Source organism: Amborella trichopoda, chromosome 3 (assembly GCF_054954075.1).
Source record: "Amborella trichopoda isolate Santa Cruz 75 chromosome 3, AtrichopodaSantaCruz75HAP2 v2.0, whole genome shotgun sequence".
Classification (NCBI taxonomy): Eukaryota; Viridiplantae; Streptophyta; class Magnoliopsida; order Amborellales; family Amborellaceae; genus Amborella; species Amborella trichopoda.
The window spans coordinates 56,761,489-56,781,557 of NC_142338.1; the positions used below are offsets into that span (position 1 = coordinate 56,761,489).

A 20,069-nucleotide genomic window follows, 5' to 3' on the forward strand; every position below is an offset into this window, starting at 1 on the left:
CAAGATAAATCAACCCTTTTCTAAGATATCACTAAATATATCACAAATCTGTACTTAAAACTATCTAAGAGTATCAAAAGTTAACACACAATACAATATAATGTAAAATCTGCCCAGCATTCAAAACAAAGCAACACATCAAATTTCGAGTTCATAAAACATAGCATTAAAAAAAAAAACATTCAATCACAGTTTTGTGAATTTCCTCACAATCACTAAAAAACAGTAATCAACTCAATACAACCTCTTGTAAAAATTTTGAGTTCTAAAAAAAACCCCCCAAATTTGTAGTTCTCAAAAACCCCAAAGTTTTAAATTCTTATACAATAATAATAATAATAATAATAATAATAATAATAATAATAATAATAATAATAATAATACTAATAATAATAATAATAATAATACAAACAAATTTAACTCAATAACTCTTGTATAAATTTCAAGTTCTAAAAATAGCCCCAAAAGTAGATTTCTAAAAAAATATACCTTTACTAAGATCTATAACGTGACATGGTCAATAAGGGTTATCAGACACCAAAACTACATTTTTCAACAATTTGAGGTGTGGTTTTTCCAGCACTGTTGCCGCATTTTCTGATAGGGGCTTGCGGCTTTACTTTTCCCCGTAAAACCTAGGCCATATATGAACCATTTCCATATAAAAAAGATGGAAAATTGGCGGTTTAGTTAGTAAATATCCGCAGATTCTTGTCCTTCGGATGGTTTTTTGAACCATGTCTGGGTAGTTCAGTAATTTTTCCCGCTTTAAATACGGGCTTAAGCCCTGGTTGTAAAATCGCACAATGGCGCTCATTGCACAGAGCATTTGGGTTTCCCCGTCAACTCCCAAACGTTCTCCCTATTTCCATCTAAGTCCCCATTCATTCCCTTCTCTCAGAGTGTCCATGGCTTCATCCTTGAAAGCTGAACCAGTGGCCTCTACCATATCAGACACCTTCTCCTCTCTCAAGAGACAAGGAAAGGTTGGTTTTTTTTCTTGTGTTCTTTAATTGTTTTTGTGTTTTTTTTTTCACTTTTTTCTCACTCCCTTGTGTGCCAATTGGTTGGGTATTGGTCCAAGCATTGGCTTTTTTTCTTGTTCCCCTTTTCTCATATTTTCTCTGTTTTTAATTTGAAATTTCCCTCTTTCATGCAGATTTTCTCATCTTTTGATGATTCCCCACTTTGGTTTTGAACTTTTGATTAGAAAACAGAATCCACCGTAATATATGAAGAGTTGTGCCCCTAGAAACTTTTCTCTTTGCTGAGTTAAGCTTCTCTCTCTAAAAACTGTCTTTTTTCTGGTTTTTTCTTTTTATCACATTAAAAAAAAAACTTTGATTATTAAACCAGCCTGTCATAATAACTCTCTAATTCGGTTTTGCTCGTATTTATATGCAGTTTTGGGTTTGGATTCTGGTTTTTTTTCCCCACCTCATTTCCTAAATGAATTGTGTTTGTGCAGAGATGTATGGTATCAATTCGGAAAAATATATACCGAAATAAAAATTGATATTTGGAAATGTTAAAGGAGGAACTCCATCATTTTACATAAGGAAAAGTATACAATGAGTGGTGTCTACTATATCAAAAATTTGCCTAGTGTTTTGTTTGGCTAGCAGTCGTGGGACTCGTTACTATTAACGCTTTTTCATATTAATTTAATATATATAACATGCATTTTTTTTATTACATGTTCTTATATTTATTGATGCCAAAATTATATTATCAATACTGAAAGTATTAATCACACTGCTTTCTTTTTATCTGTTCTTTTCTTTGTATATTTAGGTGTATTTTCTTGTCAAATGCGTATTTTCTTACCAAATGCTTTATAGTTGGTTTAGTTCAGTGGAATTTTAAGCTACATGGTTCAACTGTTGGTGTCTGGCAGCCTATATTAAGTCTCTGAGGGCAAGAGTTGTGCCTCAATAAACATAAAAGTTGACGAAGGCATTATAAATCACGTGATTCAAATTTATGCATTTAAAGGCCATATGAGGGGACGCAGGAGCCTCTAGTTTTTAGGTGTCAACAATCAGAGGATACTGATTGTTGGAGTTTGGAAATGTATGAAATTTAATGGATATGGTTTTCTCTTTACGACCTCTGAAAATTGTGTCAGACAAATAGAAAGATAAAACCAACAAGTTTTGAAAATAGTCGGTTGGAGATTCCTAGAGTTTTTAAACAGTTATTTCTGAATGCTTATTTTTTTAACAATTTTGAGCCATGTTTGCTTTGTAGTTATGGGCTTGATCGAGCATTTGATAACTTATAACTAAGCTTGGTTTGAGCGATCCTGTTAGCAATCGATTTGTAGGCCTAGTTTGGACTGGCCTTGACCAGCCTTTGACAAAGTAAATTGGCCTTCAATATAAAGCCCATGTTAACATGCTTCTTCGATTTCATTTGGTTCAGTATGGTGTTTGTTGTGTTTCTTTAACAAGTCAAAGTTGCTTTTGCTTAACCTAAAGGAAAATGTTTCACATATGGTGATTGTCTGAAACTCTCCTTTTTGTTCTCTATGTGCTAACATTGTGTATTTGTTTTGTGAAGTACTTTGGGGATTCACAATATTATGGGGTCACAATGATTCTAATGTACTTGTTTTGACCATGAACATGCAGGTGGCTTTAGTACCTTATATCACTGCAGGTGATCCTGATCTTGAAACAACGGGAAAAGCATTGAAAATTTTGGATTCTTGTGGCTGTGATGTAATTGAACTAGGAGTACCCTACTCCGACCCTCTAGCAGATGGTCCAGTCATTCAGGTTTGTCAATGTGGCACCTGGGTCCCCATCTCTCTCAATCCGTATTGGAAAATGACGACCCGAAGGAGTATGGTTATCCATGGTCCATTGGATTAGAATATACTTTCTTTTGACCATTTCTTTTTATGCGTCTGAAATGCTGCAGTTCTTATGTATTGTTATAGGCTGCTGCGAAACGAGCTCTACAGCGGGGAACCAATTTTAATTCTATTGTTTCCATGCTGAAGGAGGTGGGACAATTGTGATCATCTCTTTTTCCTTGTTAGTATTATGATTTCATTACTTCTTTGAAGCATATCAATTTTATGCTGATTGTGTTAATATGTGCAAGGCTTTTGCAAACAAAATAATATGATAAAGTTTTTGAAGATTTTTATTTCGCAGTTCAACAATTGTAGCTGCAATCCATTGATATTGACAAATATGTAGGCAATGTTTGATCTGTTTGTCCTTTTTATTGCATTCATATGAAGTGTTGTTGCTTAATTTTTTGAGGCTCTACTGATGTTTTCTAAGTAATGGGCTATTTTCTTAGTGGAACGTGTTAATTTTAAAGGAACCTAAAATGAGAAGCAATGCTTGGTGCATTAGTCCTAAAAGAAGAGTTCTGGGTGTGTAAGGTTTTTAATTGATAAATAAATTCAATTGAATTGAGAAAGATAGGAATGCCAAGGCTTCCATCCCATTAAGAAAGACACAACCACTTAACATAGGTGTTAGGTCTTAACTGTGAGGAACATAAATTTATGTAATGATAATGTACAGTTGGTCTTTGATAAGTTGGTGAATATGATTGGGGAATTTTGTATTCTCAAAAGGGTTATATGAAAGCTGGCAACATCTGTTGAATCTCAAGTTGCTTATGTTAATCTTATCTTTTAGATGTGAAAATCAGGATAGAGTATCAGGCATGTAAGGCCTGACGGATAAGCTATTCTAGAAGAAGAATATGATTGTGTTTTCTTTGTCCACCTGATTAGGTTTTCCTTTTTACTTCTGGAAAACAACTAATCGAGAAGGATAAAGAAAACAGAATCATATACTATTGCCATTTGCATTTGATTAACGAAACATCCTTAAGGAACTTTGTTGTTTTCCAAAACAGATGACCCAAACAAGGCCTTGACCAGGAATGTCATTGTAGAAACTTCGTACTAATTTTTGTGCTATATAAAACTCATATGAAAACAGAAAAATTACAAAAGAACTAAACAGGAAGAATGGTTCCTATAGTAGCATAAAATCCCACAACCCAAAGCATTTGATTAACGAAACACCCTAAGGGAACTTTATTTTCCAAAACAGATGATCCAAACAAGGCCTTGACCAGGAATGTCATTGTAGAAACTTCATACTAAGCTTTGTGCTATATAAAACTCATATGCAAACAGAAAAATTACAGAACCAAACTGGAAGAATGGATCCTATAGTAGCATAAAATCCCACAGCCCAAAGCCATTCCTATACACACCGAAATTCACCAACCTATCCACCATACTGGTTCAGGCACTTGATTAGAATTGATTAGAATTCACATGATATAACTGCCAAAATTTCTGCCAACATCTCCAATAGTGTCTACCTCACTCATTAAACAAATAACGTTCGAAAGAGTAGTCTACCATAAATCAAAGGGGGCCAAAGTGTCTCTTAAATTGCTGCTGTTTCAAATGCCTGCATAACCCTTCGGTACACTAAATTGAATTTTGAATGATGCCCTCAAGCCATTTTTCATGTGTTGTTGATTAGATTTAAGTACCATGTGGAGACTTAGATGTAATAACTTGGACCCCAGGAGTATATGAATTCCATATGGTACCCAAGATATGTTTTTGCCAAAATACTTTTGTATATGGAAGAACTGCAGACAATGGGATGTCAATCACCATGCCAAAGCATATAAAATTCTATATACCTCAAGTGAGATAAGATGTATATGTACATTTATATGCATAAATATAAATAGCCATTATAAATATGCATGCATGTATTTACATTAAAAATAAATAAAAATGCATGCATATATTTTAGATGAGATAGAGTTGAAGAGAATGGGGCCGTCTGAAAGTTATAGCTACACAGCATATACAAAGTGTCAAACATATCTGACTATTTACAAATGGTTTCAAGCTAAAATTCTGTACATCAACTAGACTCAAGGTCCTTCTGGTGTTCAAAATATCGTTGCAATTCTATGTACATAATCAAGAACCATCTTGCTCAAGTTCCCTGTTTTTAGCAACCTGCAAGAAAGATAGTGTCACGGTTAGAGGAAGAACTGAAATTATGTGACGTTGGACAGTCCTGGGATCCTTTTAGGGTCTTGACTTCTTTTCCCAAAAGGATAACCAGTTCTAGACTAGCCTCCTTTGTCAGACAACTTGTCAGTTGTAGAGGAGTAAAGAAGAGCATACGCAAGTACTTCTATCGGGAGTTGATCCCTCCTTTTGATAGAGGGAAAGAGAAAGAGAATAGGCAGACCGAACTTTCACCATGGCTTTGCACATATCTCCTTTTCAACCAAGGAATTTCGAGGGCTTGCCCAAGGTCTCTCCCATGCTTTGCCTTACAACTAAGGTAAAAAAGATCATCCTCACCTTGGCTATAAGTGACTGCCTTTACGATGTTCAAAGACATTAGGACCATGGGTCCTTTCCCAAACGGAGGAAAGTCATTAAGAACACAATGTTCAACCTTCCACGATTGGTTGGATATCAGATTTATGGAGTCAATGGGTATGCATGAGCCCTGATTCAGGTATGTCCTGTCTTGCAGAGCCCTGACTATTCTATGGAGTTCACCATGAATCCCCCGCTGGGACCAAAAGTGACTGGACATTCCAACCATTGGACTCAAGCGGCATGCCAATGGACCATCTGTCTTGTAAGGGCTTGTTATCTCTTTGAACCACTTGATTAATCAGCAAGGTTTCCATGTGGAGCATATTATAGATATCCCTAGTGGATGCCTCCTTGTACTCACTAATGCAGTTTCCAGATTCCAAGACACGGATTAGCAGTACAAGTGGGACCCGCTCAATGTGTTTCCATGTGCCGTACACGATAAGCATGTGCCAAGGCAATGCCCAGAATCCTGTTCAGCTTTTGAAATTTCAAATATGGTGCATTCCCAATCAAAGCCACGTGGAGGGCTGGTCCCTTCCTTGGATGTAATTTTCTGTTCGTTTAACTGAGGATTTAGACTGGAAACTGAAGGGATATTTAGATTTTTCCATTGGCTAATGTTATTATCGGCGACATACCAGAATCTTCATCCCAGTCTGGACAAGTTTGATGTCTATTTGTGTCCTATACTTTTTTGCCGATCTAGAATGAACGTTTACTACCTTTAAAGGCATTACAAACTTGTTTTGTTCAAAAAGAGCAGAAAGCCTATTTAGCTACATATATCGCAAACAAAAGTAACTGCATGAGTTGTATCCGTCATGTTATTTACAAATGGAGTAAATTTTTTGATAGCTTGTGTGTGTAATTTTTCTTGTATTATTTAATGCTTCTTATTTTGTATTTTACAAAAAGAGATTCATCCTTGCAACACTCGCATAATAATGGTTATTCTAATGATTGGTTTAGCAGGTTGTCCCACGTATATCTTGTCCAATTGCTTTATTTTCCTACTACAACCCAATACTGAGACTTGGTATTGAGAAATTCGTGCTCACAATAAGGGATGCCGGGGTTCATGGTAAGATTTGCTGCTACATTACTGACTTTGAGGCTTGTGCATGCTTCCTTCCTTTTTTCTTAAGGTGGACATATCAATTTGTTGAATCCAATGTTTTAAATGGCTCTATTGTTTCTTTTTTGTTTGACTTATTAAAATGTTGAACTCGGGTATGTACATGCATCTGGATGTGTACGTGGTCTGGGTGCATGTTTTTCTGTGCATATTCTTGTGAATCGTGAGGTCTCTACTGATCATCTACTTGCTTCAAGATATATATCCTACAGGATTTTTGTTATGTGTTTTTTGTGGCTGTGTGGGATCATCATTATTTCAGTAAGTTATTTTATCGATTACTGTGGTCAGGAATATCATAGAATTTTGAGTGTTGAGATTTTACTTGTGACCGTCAATAAGAAATCCATCTTTGTAGTTAGCTACCAAGAGTCTCAACCTATCTTTCCAGCCGTGGTTCCATGATAATTAATCTTCATCTACACCTTGAATATGCTTAAGGTCTGGATATGTTTAGGGTTGCTCTTGTTTATTGAAATTAGCAAGAACAAATAAGTTCTTAGTTGAATTTTATGTATTGAATATATTTGCTTTAATGCTCTGTTGAGTATTCAATTGCTCCATTGTGGGCATTATTACGAAGTTCCCTTTAAAGATTTCTTCATTGTTTCTAAGCAAAAATTGTTGCTGTTGTGGAGCTTATCCTGATCTATATAAATAGTTTGAACTTGCTTTAATTAATTGTCTGCAGGACTTTTGGTGCCTGATCTTCCCCTAGAGGAAATTGAGACATTGAGAAAAGAATGTATTAAGCATGAAATTGAGCTGGTGGGTCCCTTTCTTTGTTTCCTTCTCAGCCTTTCCGTTCCTTTTTTTTTTTCATCAGTATCTTGTTTTATTATATGAGGTAATACTGCATATTATACAATCAGAGGGCATATGCTCAATTATAACCAGATAATATTAACTCAATGAGTGTAAATGTTGGAATATAGATATGGTCATTCATAAATTTATTTTCCATTGCACTGGTATTAGAAGATCATCCAAATTGAAATTCCTTTTCAAGATTGGTATATCATTGTTGTGCACTGAACCCATTCTACTAAGGGACTTGAAGATAATCTTAAGGGCTTGGTTTTCCTTTTAGAGTACGTATAAACCATTAGGCAATTAGACACTGAAACAATCAACAAGAGAAAAAGGAGGTGAACACTTGGAAATCCACACAAAGTTTGAGAGAGATGAGCTGCATTCCTTACTGCAAATGATGCCCTCTCATGTAAGCTCTCTAATAAATATATGGCTGTAAAAAACCTTGGAAACCATATACAGTTACATGGGTATCCTTGATAGAGGAATACAGAACGTGGGAATGACCAGTGTGCAATACAGTCTTGCTCAATGTGTTGCTTATTGTATGTTTTTTTTTATAAATAATGCTCCTGTTTTATACACTACAAGTACAATGTGTAAAATACAGGAAATAAATGCCCATGCTAGTCTACTCACATTAGTTTCTTAAGAATGAAGGACAGAATAATTAAGCGCTGGAGGAGTTATCTTAAAAATGAATGGGTAGATAATTAACTGTTGTAGAGGTTTTATCTTCAGAATGAATTGGACCAAGTATTCTTCTTGTAAAATTCCCGCTAGCTCTACATTGCGTTGCTATTGTGGTTGATTAAATTAGAATAATTCCCCTCCACAAGTTCGTATAACGTCCTTAATATATATATACATATACACCTTTTTTCACTGGTGAAGGTACTGCTCACAACACCCACTACTCCAACAGGTCGAATGAAAGCTATTTGTGAGGCTTCAGAAGGGTTTGTATACCTTGTAAGTTCTTTCTTGATAGTCTTGAATTTTGTTATTCCTTTTTCTTCTTTGGCTGTAAAAGATGAAAGATTATATTGTTCAAATATTCTGAGTCTCTGTTCACTAGATCCTTCATTTACCAATCCCATTCTACTTCTTTTTTTTTTTTTTTTGATATGTTAATGGGGTAAGATTGGAACTCTTGTGGTCATGTTGTGGCTCCACTACCAAGACGACCAGCCAAGAGTGCTGTTCTTCGAGGAATTCTCATTGAGGATTGTGATGATTTGGGTGTTTCCTTTATGATGATAGAGTTTTTTTTAAAAAAAAACATTAAGTTTTTTGTTAATGAATTTTTTTTATAAGTTTACTATCATTCACTTGTATAGCGGTTACATTTGCACAAACAGGTTAACTGTTGAAATCCAAGAGCTTATTAGAAATAATAAGAAATGGTTTGCCTTGGATAGTTGGATCTAGTATCCAACTGACAAATTCCTATCGTTAACCTTATGTAACCCATTTTTTGTTCTCATTACTCTCTGACGTATTTTTTAATTTCTGCAAAACATGTATACATGAACGCCTTATACACAGCAATGAAATTCGTTACCAAGGGGAGGAAAAACGGAAAATTGTTTGGTGCGTCCAAACCCCGCACCTATTACTATGCAGGCTTGTAGGTCTATCCTGTCCACCACAATCGGGTCCCGTAAGTAATAGTGCTCCAAAGAAAAAGTAAAAAACAACCGTTCAAATATTTTTTTTTTCCAAAAAAATATCATTTCTAGTTTTAAAAATTTATTTAATTTTGCGGATTAATAATCTCCATATTAAAGATTATATATTTCTTATAAATTAGGATCAAAATGTATTTGAAAAATAAATTATTAAGGGGTCCGCATTTCTACATGTGCCATTATTAAAACTCACACTCAAGCCCAAAAGAACCTAGATGACATTGGGAAAATGATAATCCTGTGAACTGTTTTTGCTGAGGGTGTAGAAGGATCTCCACCATATTTTGTTTAAGTATGACTTAGACTTTACGAGCCCCAGTTGGATTGGGGCTTGGGGTACAAGTTATATAAATTTATGTGTTATTTGTAAAAGGAAATTTTAGAAATTTTGGAAAGAAAAAAGGTGAGAGAAAGGACTGAGAATGAGGGGAATTGATAACAGAGGGAGGGAGGGAGGGAGGGAGATTGTATCTTTCTTTTGTTTTCAGTTGTCAAGGTTTGCTGATATTACAATCACGTTTTTTTTTGGGGTGAATCTCCCTATATCCTTTTGAGTCCATTGCTAAAATTGCACATTTCAACTTAAGCTATCGCTTTATTCTCTCGATTATTTGTAGGTTGAGAATTTTTCGGATTGGATTTGGATGCGCCCAGATCTGAATCCGGATCTGGATAGTATCACACCAGATCCGGATCCAAATAATATCAAATCTGAAATGTTTGGATCCAAATCCAAACTGAAATTATTTATGGAGCGCCATAGAGACGAGATTAGAGAGATAAACTCTAAAAAGAGAGACGAGAATTAGAGAGAAACGATAGAGAGGGAGTTAAAAGAGCAATGTTATCAAATTCGTTTCTTTTTTTCGGCCGAAGCTATCAAATTTTAAGCATAAATCGAAGCTAAGAAAAGCGTGGTGCTGCTGCTTCGGTTAGATTCAGGTTCGGGTCAAAAAAGAAATACGTATATAAAAGTCTTTTTAAAAAAAAAAAAAAATCGTTAATTTTATATATTTTACATATAAATATCTAATTTATTTATATTATATTAAAAAAAAAATTTTGAAGTCTTCTCCGAATCCGTGAAAGCACGGAATTGTTTTATTTTTCTCATCAAACTGAAAAAGACGAAAAAGACGAATCTGACAACTTTATTTTTCTCATCAAATTGAAGAAGACGAGTCTGAAAACATTGGTTAAGTGGGAGAAAGTTGTCTCCATTCATGGTGCAACTCCTCTTACAAGTGAAACAACACAAGGAAAAGACTCGCAGGATGAAACGTGTTTTATGAAGACAACCCTAAGGTCGTTGCCAGATCGCCCTTCGTTGAGGAAATTCTAAGATAAATTTAGGGATTATGTGGGGGATTTGAATAGCTTAAAAAATAAAAATAAAAATAACAAAGAGATGAGAGAAAACTAGGTTTTGGTGGATTTTTTTTTTTTTTTTCTGCTCACAAGAACACTACAAACACTAATAACGGTAAATAAAACTAGAAAGAATAGGTTTACCTGTTTGGATTGGTGGAATTTCAATGGTGAGACAGAAGCGCACTCGTACAGCCAGAAACGCGCATAATAGCTTGTCGTAGCTTGTTGCAGGGAGAAAGATGAGAGTGATGAAAGAGAGAGAGATTGGTTTCAATATAGAGAGATGAGAGACAGATGGGCTTACAGATCGACATTCACAAAAAAACCCAAAGAGATGAGAGAGAGATATGGGTTTACAGATCGACCATCACAAAGAGAACCAAAGAGAAACCCTAATTTTCATTTCAATAGAGAGAGAAGCGAGGAAAATTACGAGTTCTCTCTGGATTTGGAGAACGGTGGGGATTAGTTTTAAAAGTTATATATATATATATATATATATATATATATATATATTTTTTTAAAATTCAGGTTAGATGCGGATCAGATGTACTTGTACTTGGATCTACCTGAATAGTAAATCGGATCCGAATTTTGGATCTGGATCCGAAATTCCGAATTTTGAATCCAAAATTCGGATTTTTCATCCAAAATTCGGATTTTGCATCCAGATTCCTTAAACAAGTGTTTTTGCTGACTTTATATGGATACGGATATTTATATACGACTAATTGTTGACTTCACCTTGCAGGTGAGCTCTAATGGTGTGACTGGTGCTCGTCCCTATGTGGACGCACGTGTTGAGGCTCTTCTGCGTGACGTCAAGCAGGTATATAGTCCCTGAAGGACACATCCATTTATTTGTTTTCAAGTGCTTTAATTTATGGGTGAGGTTTGTATAAGGCTTCAACCTTATATTATTGAAGTAAGGTCTACCTCAAAACTATGTCAAAAATGCAGTTTTGGTGCTTCAAAGCTTTGCGATATGAAAATTTATTGTTGACCCCAATTATAAAATTTAAAGTTAAAAAAATGATTACGATCAAGCAGATCTACAAACACTTGAAACTTTTGAAAATAGACGGTCTAGATAATGTTTTAGAAAATAAACTATTTTTTAGGACTAGAAATCTTATTTTTTTTTAATGTTTATGAATCTCAAAGTCGAGATGATCGAGTTGATGGTTTTCTAGAATATGAATAACCTTCTCTAGTGGGTTTTTTAGGTGCATTTTACTCGTGCATATAAGGTTGTCACCTTATATAAACTTTTTCCTTAATTTTTTGATAAGTTTTCTTTGGTGTTTAAAAACCCTAGGTGGGATTCCCTAGGGTCTCGAGGTCAAGTCAGCGGGTGTGACTTAGCTGAGACTCGACGAATCTCCACTGAGTCTATAAGTAAATAACAGAGTAGAGGGCCTAGTGTAAGTCCTCATGTATTTCAACAGGACTCACAAGGGTCTCAAGCCAGACTTGGGCAAGTCCCAAGTCACTTGGTGAGTTTTAAGCGCTGGCTTTCTTGCTTAATTATTTTTCCTTTTTTTTTTTTTTTGGTTTCCAAAGGGATCTGAAAACATTGAGAATTGGATACCAACTTCCTTCATAAGCTTAGATATCATTGTTTCTACTCTTTCCAGGCTACAAGCAAACCTGTGGCTGTGGGATTTGGTCTATCAAAACCAGAGCATGTAAAACAGGTTAGTCCTCATCATTAAAGTATTGAATATTTCACCACTCGAGACTGAGCATCTGAAATCTTGGTATTGTCCTTTAGAAATATAGTTATATGCATTTGTTTGTGTGCAATGTGCATTTCCAAGCTACCCCTTGGAAATGTTTGGAGAGGATGAGGTTATGGGCACAACAAAGTATACAAGCTAGATGGCTATTCTAGTTCTCACCATGCACCTTAATATGCGGGGAGTGAGATAACTTCATCAAGATATTCGAAGGGAAAATTATATATGCTTCAACCAAATTTATTAGGAAAAAGTTTATATGGAGCCGAGGCTTTGAAAAGTCAAATTAGAGCGCACCACAAAATTTTCATTAGAAGATGTTGTTTTGATGTCCAAATTCTTCAAATTGATCATCTCGACCTCAAGATGCATGGACATGAGAAAAAAATAGATTTTAAGCTTTGAAAATAATGCATCTTGTAATACACTTTTTTGGACCATAAATTTTCAAGTTTTTATACATCTGCTCGATCTTTACTATTTTTTAAGCTTCAAATTTTATAATTAGAGATGAAAGGCTATTACAACGATTTCCAGTATTGAAACCATATTTTTCGATAATATTTGAAAGTGCACTTTACTTTGATTATTTAGAGTCTCCGCTCCATGCAAACCGCACCCAATTTATTAGAGTGCACTGTGTAAAACATAAATTACTATTTAACCTTATAACTTTGGGGTATATTTTTAGCATCCATCCTTTCTTGTCATTTGGTACACAATATTCAGCACACAGTGTGTTAATCTGTGTTGGTTTTCCTGGATGTGTTTGTTTATCCACATTCGTATGTGGATATGCATGGAAGCGTATGTATATATGTATATAAACTATATGAAAGATAACATAAGCGTAGAATTTAATTGCAGGTGGCGGCATGGGGGGCAGATGGGGCAATTGTAGGCAGTGCATTGGTGAAGCTATTGGGGGATGCAAGGTCTCCAGAGGAAGGGCTCAAGGACCTTGAGTCTTTTACCATGTCTTTAAGAACTGCATTGCCTTAGTCATGTCCTTGTGCAATTGTTTTTCACTAAAAATGTTCTTTTTTTCTTTTGGGGGAGGAATTTTTTGAGCGAGTCAATGGGGAGAGGCCCCCTACCCTTACTAGGAATTGAGCCTACGATTTTTGGTAGTTAAACAGGTTTGATGTATAATGCTTGCCTGACTGCTAAAGTTGTTTGTAGTGCTCTAATGATATTACTGATATTAATGAAAGTTCAAAAAATGAAAAATAAAAATTAGAAAAGAATGCAGTCTCTTTCAAAAATTCATCTCAGTGATGGATTTGGTCTTATAATTGTGTAGGTCAATGATCTCAATCGCAATCATTATGAAGCTGAAAAAGATAAAATGGATTTTGAAAATATACTAAATAAACTTTATTGTTGGACCACTTGTCATTGTTCATTGGGAAATTAACGTACATAACCCTTTTTAGAGATATTTAAAAATGTCCCCAATATTTTAAATTTTACATAGATGTCTTTTTTTTTTCCTTCCAGCCATTAGTTAAGTACCCTCAACTCCGAACTGTATTGAACTTAGATGTTTGCAAAAAATATTGTTCGGGTACTAAACATATTCATACCTTTAATTAAGTTCGACACTAAAAGTACCAAACAAATTTATTCTTTTACATGTTATACTTTTAATTAAGTTCGACACTAAAAGTACTAAGCAAATTTATTCTTTTATATGTTATGTTCGGCACTGAACTATTCTCTCTTATGACATTAATGAACACTTTCACTTTTTATTTTTTATATTGTTAGGTACTTAGTACCGAACTTCATAGAGACACGAATATATTCAATTATCTAAGTACCAAACAATATTTTCAACAAAAACCAACTTCATCAGAGTTCAGAATTGAGATTATGGAATTAATGGGCATTCTATAATAAAGGAAGAAAGGGAAACGTCTATGTAAATTTTTTTAAAGGAAAAGTATATAATGAGACCACTTACCTTTTGTCCAAGGTGGCCATAGTTAATCTTAACCTTTAGATGTGAAATTGGGTAGTTGCTTTTATTCTATTGACCAAGTACAAAGTTCAAAAGAATAATTCACATAAATGATTATAAGCAATTGTGACCTCCTTGTACAATAGACAAATGGTGTCTTTGTAGACAATCCTTTTGATGAAAGGGGGAGTTTATATAGAGCCTAGGCTCTAAACAATCAACTAAGGGCCTACTTCAAAACTTTGAAGATATTGTTTTGATGCTCAAATATCCTCAAATTGATCATCTCGACATCAAGACGCATGGACATGATAAAAAAAATGGATTTCAAGTTTTAGAAATGGTACATCTTACGGTACATTTTTCGACCGTCAATTTTCAAGATTTTAAAGTTTTCATGGATCTGCTTGATTTACACTATTTTTTATGCTTTAAAATTTACAACTAAAGATAAAAATATAATTTAAGTCTATCACAAAACTTTCTAGTATTAAAACTATATTTTTCGATACTATTTGAAGGTGGGTTCTAATTTGATTGTTTAGAGCCTCGGCTCTATACAGACCGTACCATTTGATAAATATTCTAGTAATTTATTATAGTGTAGAGGGTGTACTAATCTCTATTATTAAGGAGAACAACCGGTATTTTATTCATTATATTGAATTGAACCTTATTGCTTTAAAATTTTAATAAGGCAACTAATATATACTTATTTCTAGATATATCATAGAAAAAAAATTAGTATAAGACATGATAGTGTCTTAGTTGTATTTGACTGAAACTTGTTACCTAGAAATTTTCCTTGAGACCATATAGATATTTATCAAAGGATTGTCTGCAAAGAGATCATTTACTTTTTGTACAATGAAGTCACAATTATTCCCACTCATTAGATATCAAATTGGATGGCTTGGGGTGAATCACGTAGTTTCAGAATTGGAAACTTTATATCTAATCAATGACACGCTTAATACTATCCATTTTGAAATCCAAGAGACAAGAATGATTGTGATCACCTTGAACAAAAGATCAATGGTCTCTTTGTAGACAAACCCTAACCCTATATCGAAACACTGATTAGAGATGCACTTTAAAACGTTTTACTTATTTGCACCTATTCCAACTCATGATCATGTGTCTTTCAATACGTATTTTGAAATAAAATCAAACAATATATGTTAAATATTAAATAGTTAATATCTCATTGGAATTTATGTAAATCACCCAAATCAACGAGATAGAGGGAAGGGAGGAGCTTCTAGATTTGTTTAAATATAAAGATGATTTAAGCTGAATACTAAACAAGCACAAAACAACTCAAGAAAACTTCAAACAATCTTTTTGACATGGTATATCCATGTAAAAAGTTTTATTTTGTTTTGGGCCAAGCAGTTTCAAGGTATAAGTGGACACCTTGTTAATTACATTTATTGTTTCATACAAAGGAAAAGCAAAAAAACCTCTGTTTAATTAATTACATAAGTATTCATTATAAGGTATATTCATTGTAAACAATAAGAGTTCTGCAAGCATATGTGCAGTTGTATGCGTCCGTTGTCCCCTTCTTCTTTTTCTGTTGGCCTCTTCCTTTCTTTTGCTTTGCTTGTTAATATTTATAGCCATCAAACACTTAGTTAATGGTTTTCGATAGTGTCCCTTACATGCGTTGTAGTGCATGTAATAATGACACGTGGTCATGAATCTAGATTTTTGAATATTCGGAACGTATTCACAGTTTTCCGGACCTCACAATTTAGAGAATGAAAAATAAAGGAAATGGTATTTTTGTCAATGACAGATCTTGAGACAAGTGAAAAGTAGTTATTTTTATGCTCTATGCATTGGGAGGCATAAGGATGAAGTGATAGAGGTTTATTTTGTGTAATCATCGGATCATCATCATTCATAGTTTTTTTTCAATTAATTTGGATCGGTTGTATGAATATTAATTCATTATTTTAATCTATTAAAGGTCATACTCTCTCTGTGACGCCATAAGTCCTTATATTTTTTCGGATTATTTTTAACCACATTTTTTCAGGCCTACTACTTGCCCTTTTCAGTCCTTCTACTTGAACGAACTCATACTTCATTACATGTATTGTATTTGGTCGGCACCACACCTGGTCAGCCCACCTAAGTCTACGCTCTCTCATGTTATCACCTATTAGTACCATACCTAAATTCTTCCGAATATATTCATTTCGGATTCTATCCATTCTTGTTCTACTATCTCTCATATTATCGCTTATTAGTGCCATACCTAAATTATTCCGAATGGATTCATTTCGAATTCTATCCATTTTTGTTCTACTCTCTCTTGTATTATTGCCTATTAGTACCATACTTAAATTCTTTCGAATGGATTCATTTCGAATTCTATCCATTCTGGTCTTGCCACTCATCCATCTCAACACCCTCATCTATGCTACACTCATTTTATGGGTATATATTGGTATAAAATGTAGATTCATCGGAGAGTACCGAGATAGACGTAAATTACTTAGTGAGTAAATCAAGGTCAATGATGCAATTAGAGGTCAAAGATGTAGATCTTTTGCTTTCTTAGAGAATCTCAAAGTATTAAATTTGATTTTTGTAGGTCCAACCCTTAGTCTGAATCTCGTGTATTACATAAGAACTGGGTTCTGTTTTTCTAAGGTTTGCATCATGACAAAGTTTGGTCTCGGTCAAAATTAATAGGGGATGTAGAAGTTGGGATATGTCTTCAATCCCACGTAATTATCACTTCGGTGTCACCTTTGTTTGTTCAAATTTTTTAAGGATTTTTTAAGGGTTGGTTTAGGTTTTGTGATTGTATGAAGTGAGTCCTAGGTTTTGGGGAAGGATGCAATTTCTATAAGGCCGAGGTTGTATAAAAAACTAAGTAAAGCCTCACCTCGAGTCCTTGCCTAAAAAGTACTTTGGACATCGAAAATCTACATAATGGCTGTAAAATCAATTCTAACATTGACTTTGAAATTTGAAGTTCAAAAAATGGTATAGATCCTTGGGATCGGTGAACTTTTATGTTTAGGGCGACCTTGATGGTCTAGATCAATGTTTGAAAAATCGAACTGGCCTCGAAAACCAACCGGTTCAATCTGCTTAATCAGGTAAGTCCCGGCCGGTCAAAAAGTATTTTAAAAAATAAATACGAAATAAATCTAACAAAACATAAGAAAGACATTTAAAGCATGATTAAACAAATGACATCCAAATGAAATTAAAAATTAATGAAAAAAATGAATTTTAAAAATCGTTTTGTGCCTAGGGGTATTTTTTTAATTTATCAAAAAGAAGGGAAAATATAAAATAAGTATTCATGGCCAAAACACTTTCCAATCTTTGCTAAAATGATAATATATATATATATATTAAAAAATTCAAAAATTCAAAAATTCAAAAACAAATTACAACCAAATCTCTCATTGTTTGGGATTTTATATAATTTTTTTTAAAAAAATTTAAAATGCCTGGTCGGATCACCAAAATCAACCAGAATCGAAACCAGTCAGTGCTCAATTCTAATCTAACCTACTGGGTTTGAGTTGAACCGACCGAGTTTGAGAGCCCTGGTCCAGATTATGTTATGCAATTTACACTATTTTCAGGGTTTGAATTTTTTTTTTTTTTATAACTAGATCGAGAAGATCAATTTGAAGTTTTCCGACACCAAAATTGTAATTTTCAGTAAGTTTTGAAGTGAGGCTTTACTTATTTTGATAGGACTGCAGCCGTATCCAAACATTTTCATTTAGGGAATACTTTCCTATAGTCATTTTAACCTGTAAGATCATTACCTTACTTGTTTTGACTTATCAAAAATAGGATACTGATGAATTACATTTATCTTTTTATAAAAAGATAAGGATAACTTCATGTGATTATCCTTTTGGATTTTCTTTTTTTCTCTATAGATAGTAAGTCAGAGGGAGAGGAAGTGTCTAGGAGTGTGTACTAAATCATCGACTTCTGTAGAGAGAGTGTGTAGAGAGAGAGTGTGTAGAGAGAGTGTGTAGAGAGACTAAGTTTGTATGTTTGGTTTTTTTAGGTATCAGCTATCTTGTAAATTGTCTATCATTGATTACTAGAAAGCTGGTGGTTGTATTCGCTTGTAGATGTAAACTTATCTATGATAAACCAAAAAGCCGTTGGTTGTATTCCCTTGTGGATGTAAATTTATCTATGATAAATCACATAAAATCTTGATATTCTTTTTGCATTGTTTTTTATGTATTGCTTTTTTTGTATATTTTTTGTTTGTAGCCGGATGTGTTTTTCCTCTTTTTACTATGTCAAAAATCAACCCATCAGATTTTAAAACTTTTGCACATAACAATAAACCTTTTTATTTAGTTTCTTTTTAATTTTTTGGAGTCGGTATAGTAATTAAAGTCAACAAATTCTTTGAGAAGGCCATCTAGCAATCCAAGTATTGGACCAACTTTCATCAAAAACCTATCTAATGTTTGTTTGGCACTCCCTTGATATTATATAGACGTTTATCCATCACATCAAGTGCCGGACAGATTTTAAAAGAAAAATAATTTTCGTTCGGCAATATATTGTCCACATTTCCAAGTACCGGATTAGGGGTATTTTGGGTAAAAATAATTGACAATAAAGAGACCTCAAATAAATTATTAAATGTTGAATTATTTTTTAATTCCACCAATAGGACATGTACTTAAAATTCCCCAAGAGAATATGGTAAGCTAAACTCTTGTTGGAAATTGCCTCACTAAAAGTAGAAACTAACAATAAATGTAATTGCCATTTATTGTGTGCAACCATAATTCCTATAAATGCGAATGAAATGATAAACTTGAATCCTATATGTTGCAAAGGATAGCTGGAAAGATCACCATCAATAACGAAAATCATCAAATGAGAATCAAAAGAGATCACCTTCAATAGAAAGGAGCTCCATGTAAAAGCGAAAACAATTGAGAGTACCCATGCACGCGCATGCCATGAATGTCCTCATTAATGTGTTTTTAACATCATGCATGCGTTGATTATTATAGTAGCAAGATATTAAGGTTTTTATCTTTTGGATTACAAGATATTGAGTTTCTTATTTTATCAGTTACTGTTGTAATAAAATTTATTTTTTAAAAGACATTGTAATTCCATAAATATTTGGTAAACTAAAGTAATTTTATGAATGAGATACCGATTTACCTTATGTGAACATAAGCATCATTGTCTAACCACATGTATGCCTTGTTGATCTTTCCTTCTGTCTCTTTCTCGTTACTATTTCCTTTGTTGTAAATTCTATAATGTCCTAAGACTACATCTATAGCCACATAAGTATGCATATGATGTAAATATACATACAAATGAATGTGCAACGACCTTGGGCTTGGGATTGAGCCAGGCCCAGCCCCTGTCCCCATAGTGCCGGCTTAGGTCATACTGTTTTTTGGGCCCAGCCATACATGGATGCAGTGTATGGTGTACACATGTCGGATTGTACCCATGATGTGAGAGCTATTATAGACATGATGTTTTGCTGGGGGTTTTCATCTTTTGTATTGAAGTATGGAGGCGTAATTGTTTTTAATTTTTTTTACCATCAAAGTAGAGAATTGTACCCCCCATTGTTAAGATCACTGGCATTAGAGTTACTATGTAAGCCAAAATATTAAACACAGTAGTGAGAGAAATAACAGTTAATAAAGTATCCTAAATAAAGAAGCAAAAGAGAAGGGCAAGTATTTTTTAGGGCCGCAGATGTATTGTATACAACAATGGCCCCAATGTCGTTGTATTTAACAAAATTAGCCCATCTTGGGACTCTCCCTTTCAAGTTTAAGTCCATCTACATAGTAGTTTTACAAATTTAGTCTCGGCTGGTTAGAATTGATGTCAATGCTTTGGCCACTTCGGTTTGAAGTATAAATCAAGTTTAGTGGAAAAAAATTGGTTAAAACTAATATTT

The 20,069-nt window shown here is 34.1% G+C and overlaps 1 protein-coding gene across 12 annotated transcripts; it reads left to right on the forward strand.

The window, feature by feature from the left end:
• Positions 1–672: 672 nt before the first annotated feature.
• On the forward strand, positions 673–13,389 carry LOC18429537 (tryptophan synthase alpha chain). 12 transcript variants are annotated; one of them, XR_016051871.1, is made up of 9 exons: positions 673–986; positions 2,634–2,780; positions 2,945–3,010; positions 6,377–6,485; positions 7,231–7,307; positions 8,278–8,324; positions 11,166–11,243; positions 12,052–12,111; positions 13,021–13,389. XR_016051871.1 is itself a non-coding variant. In XM_088861621.1 (9 exons), the coding sequence occupies exons 1-9, from the start codon at positions 807–809 to the stop codon at positions 13,116–13,118; spliced, it is 909 nt and encodes a 302-aa protein (XP_088717747.1). In that variant the 5' UTR covers positions 673–806; the 3' UTR covers positions 13,119–13,389. The 12 variants fall into 12 exon arrangements, 11 of the variants coding, with proteins under 11 accessions (XP_088717747.1, XP_088717746.1, XP_088717748.1 ...); XM_088861621.1 differs by having other exon boundaries at positions 6,374–6,485; positions 8,247–8,324; positions 13,008–13,389; XM_088861620.1 differs by having other exon boundaries at positions 6,374–6,485; positions 8,247–8,324.
• Positions 13,390–20,069: the final 6,680 nt, after the last annotated feature.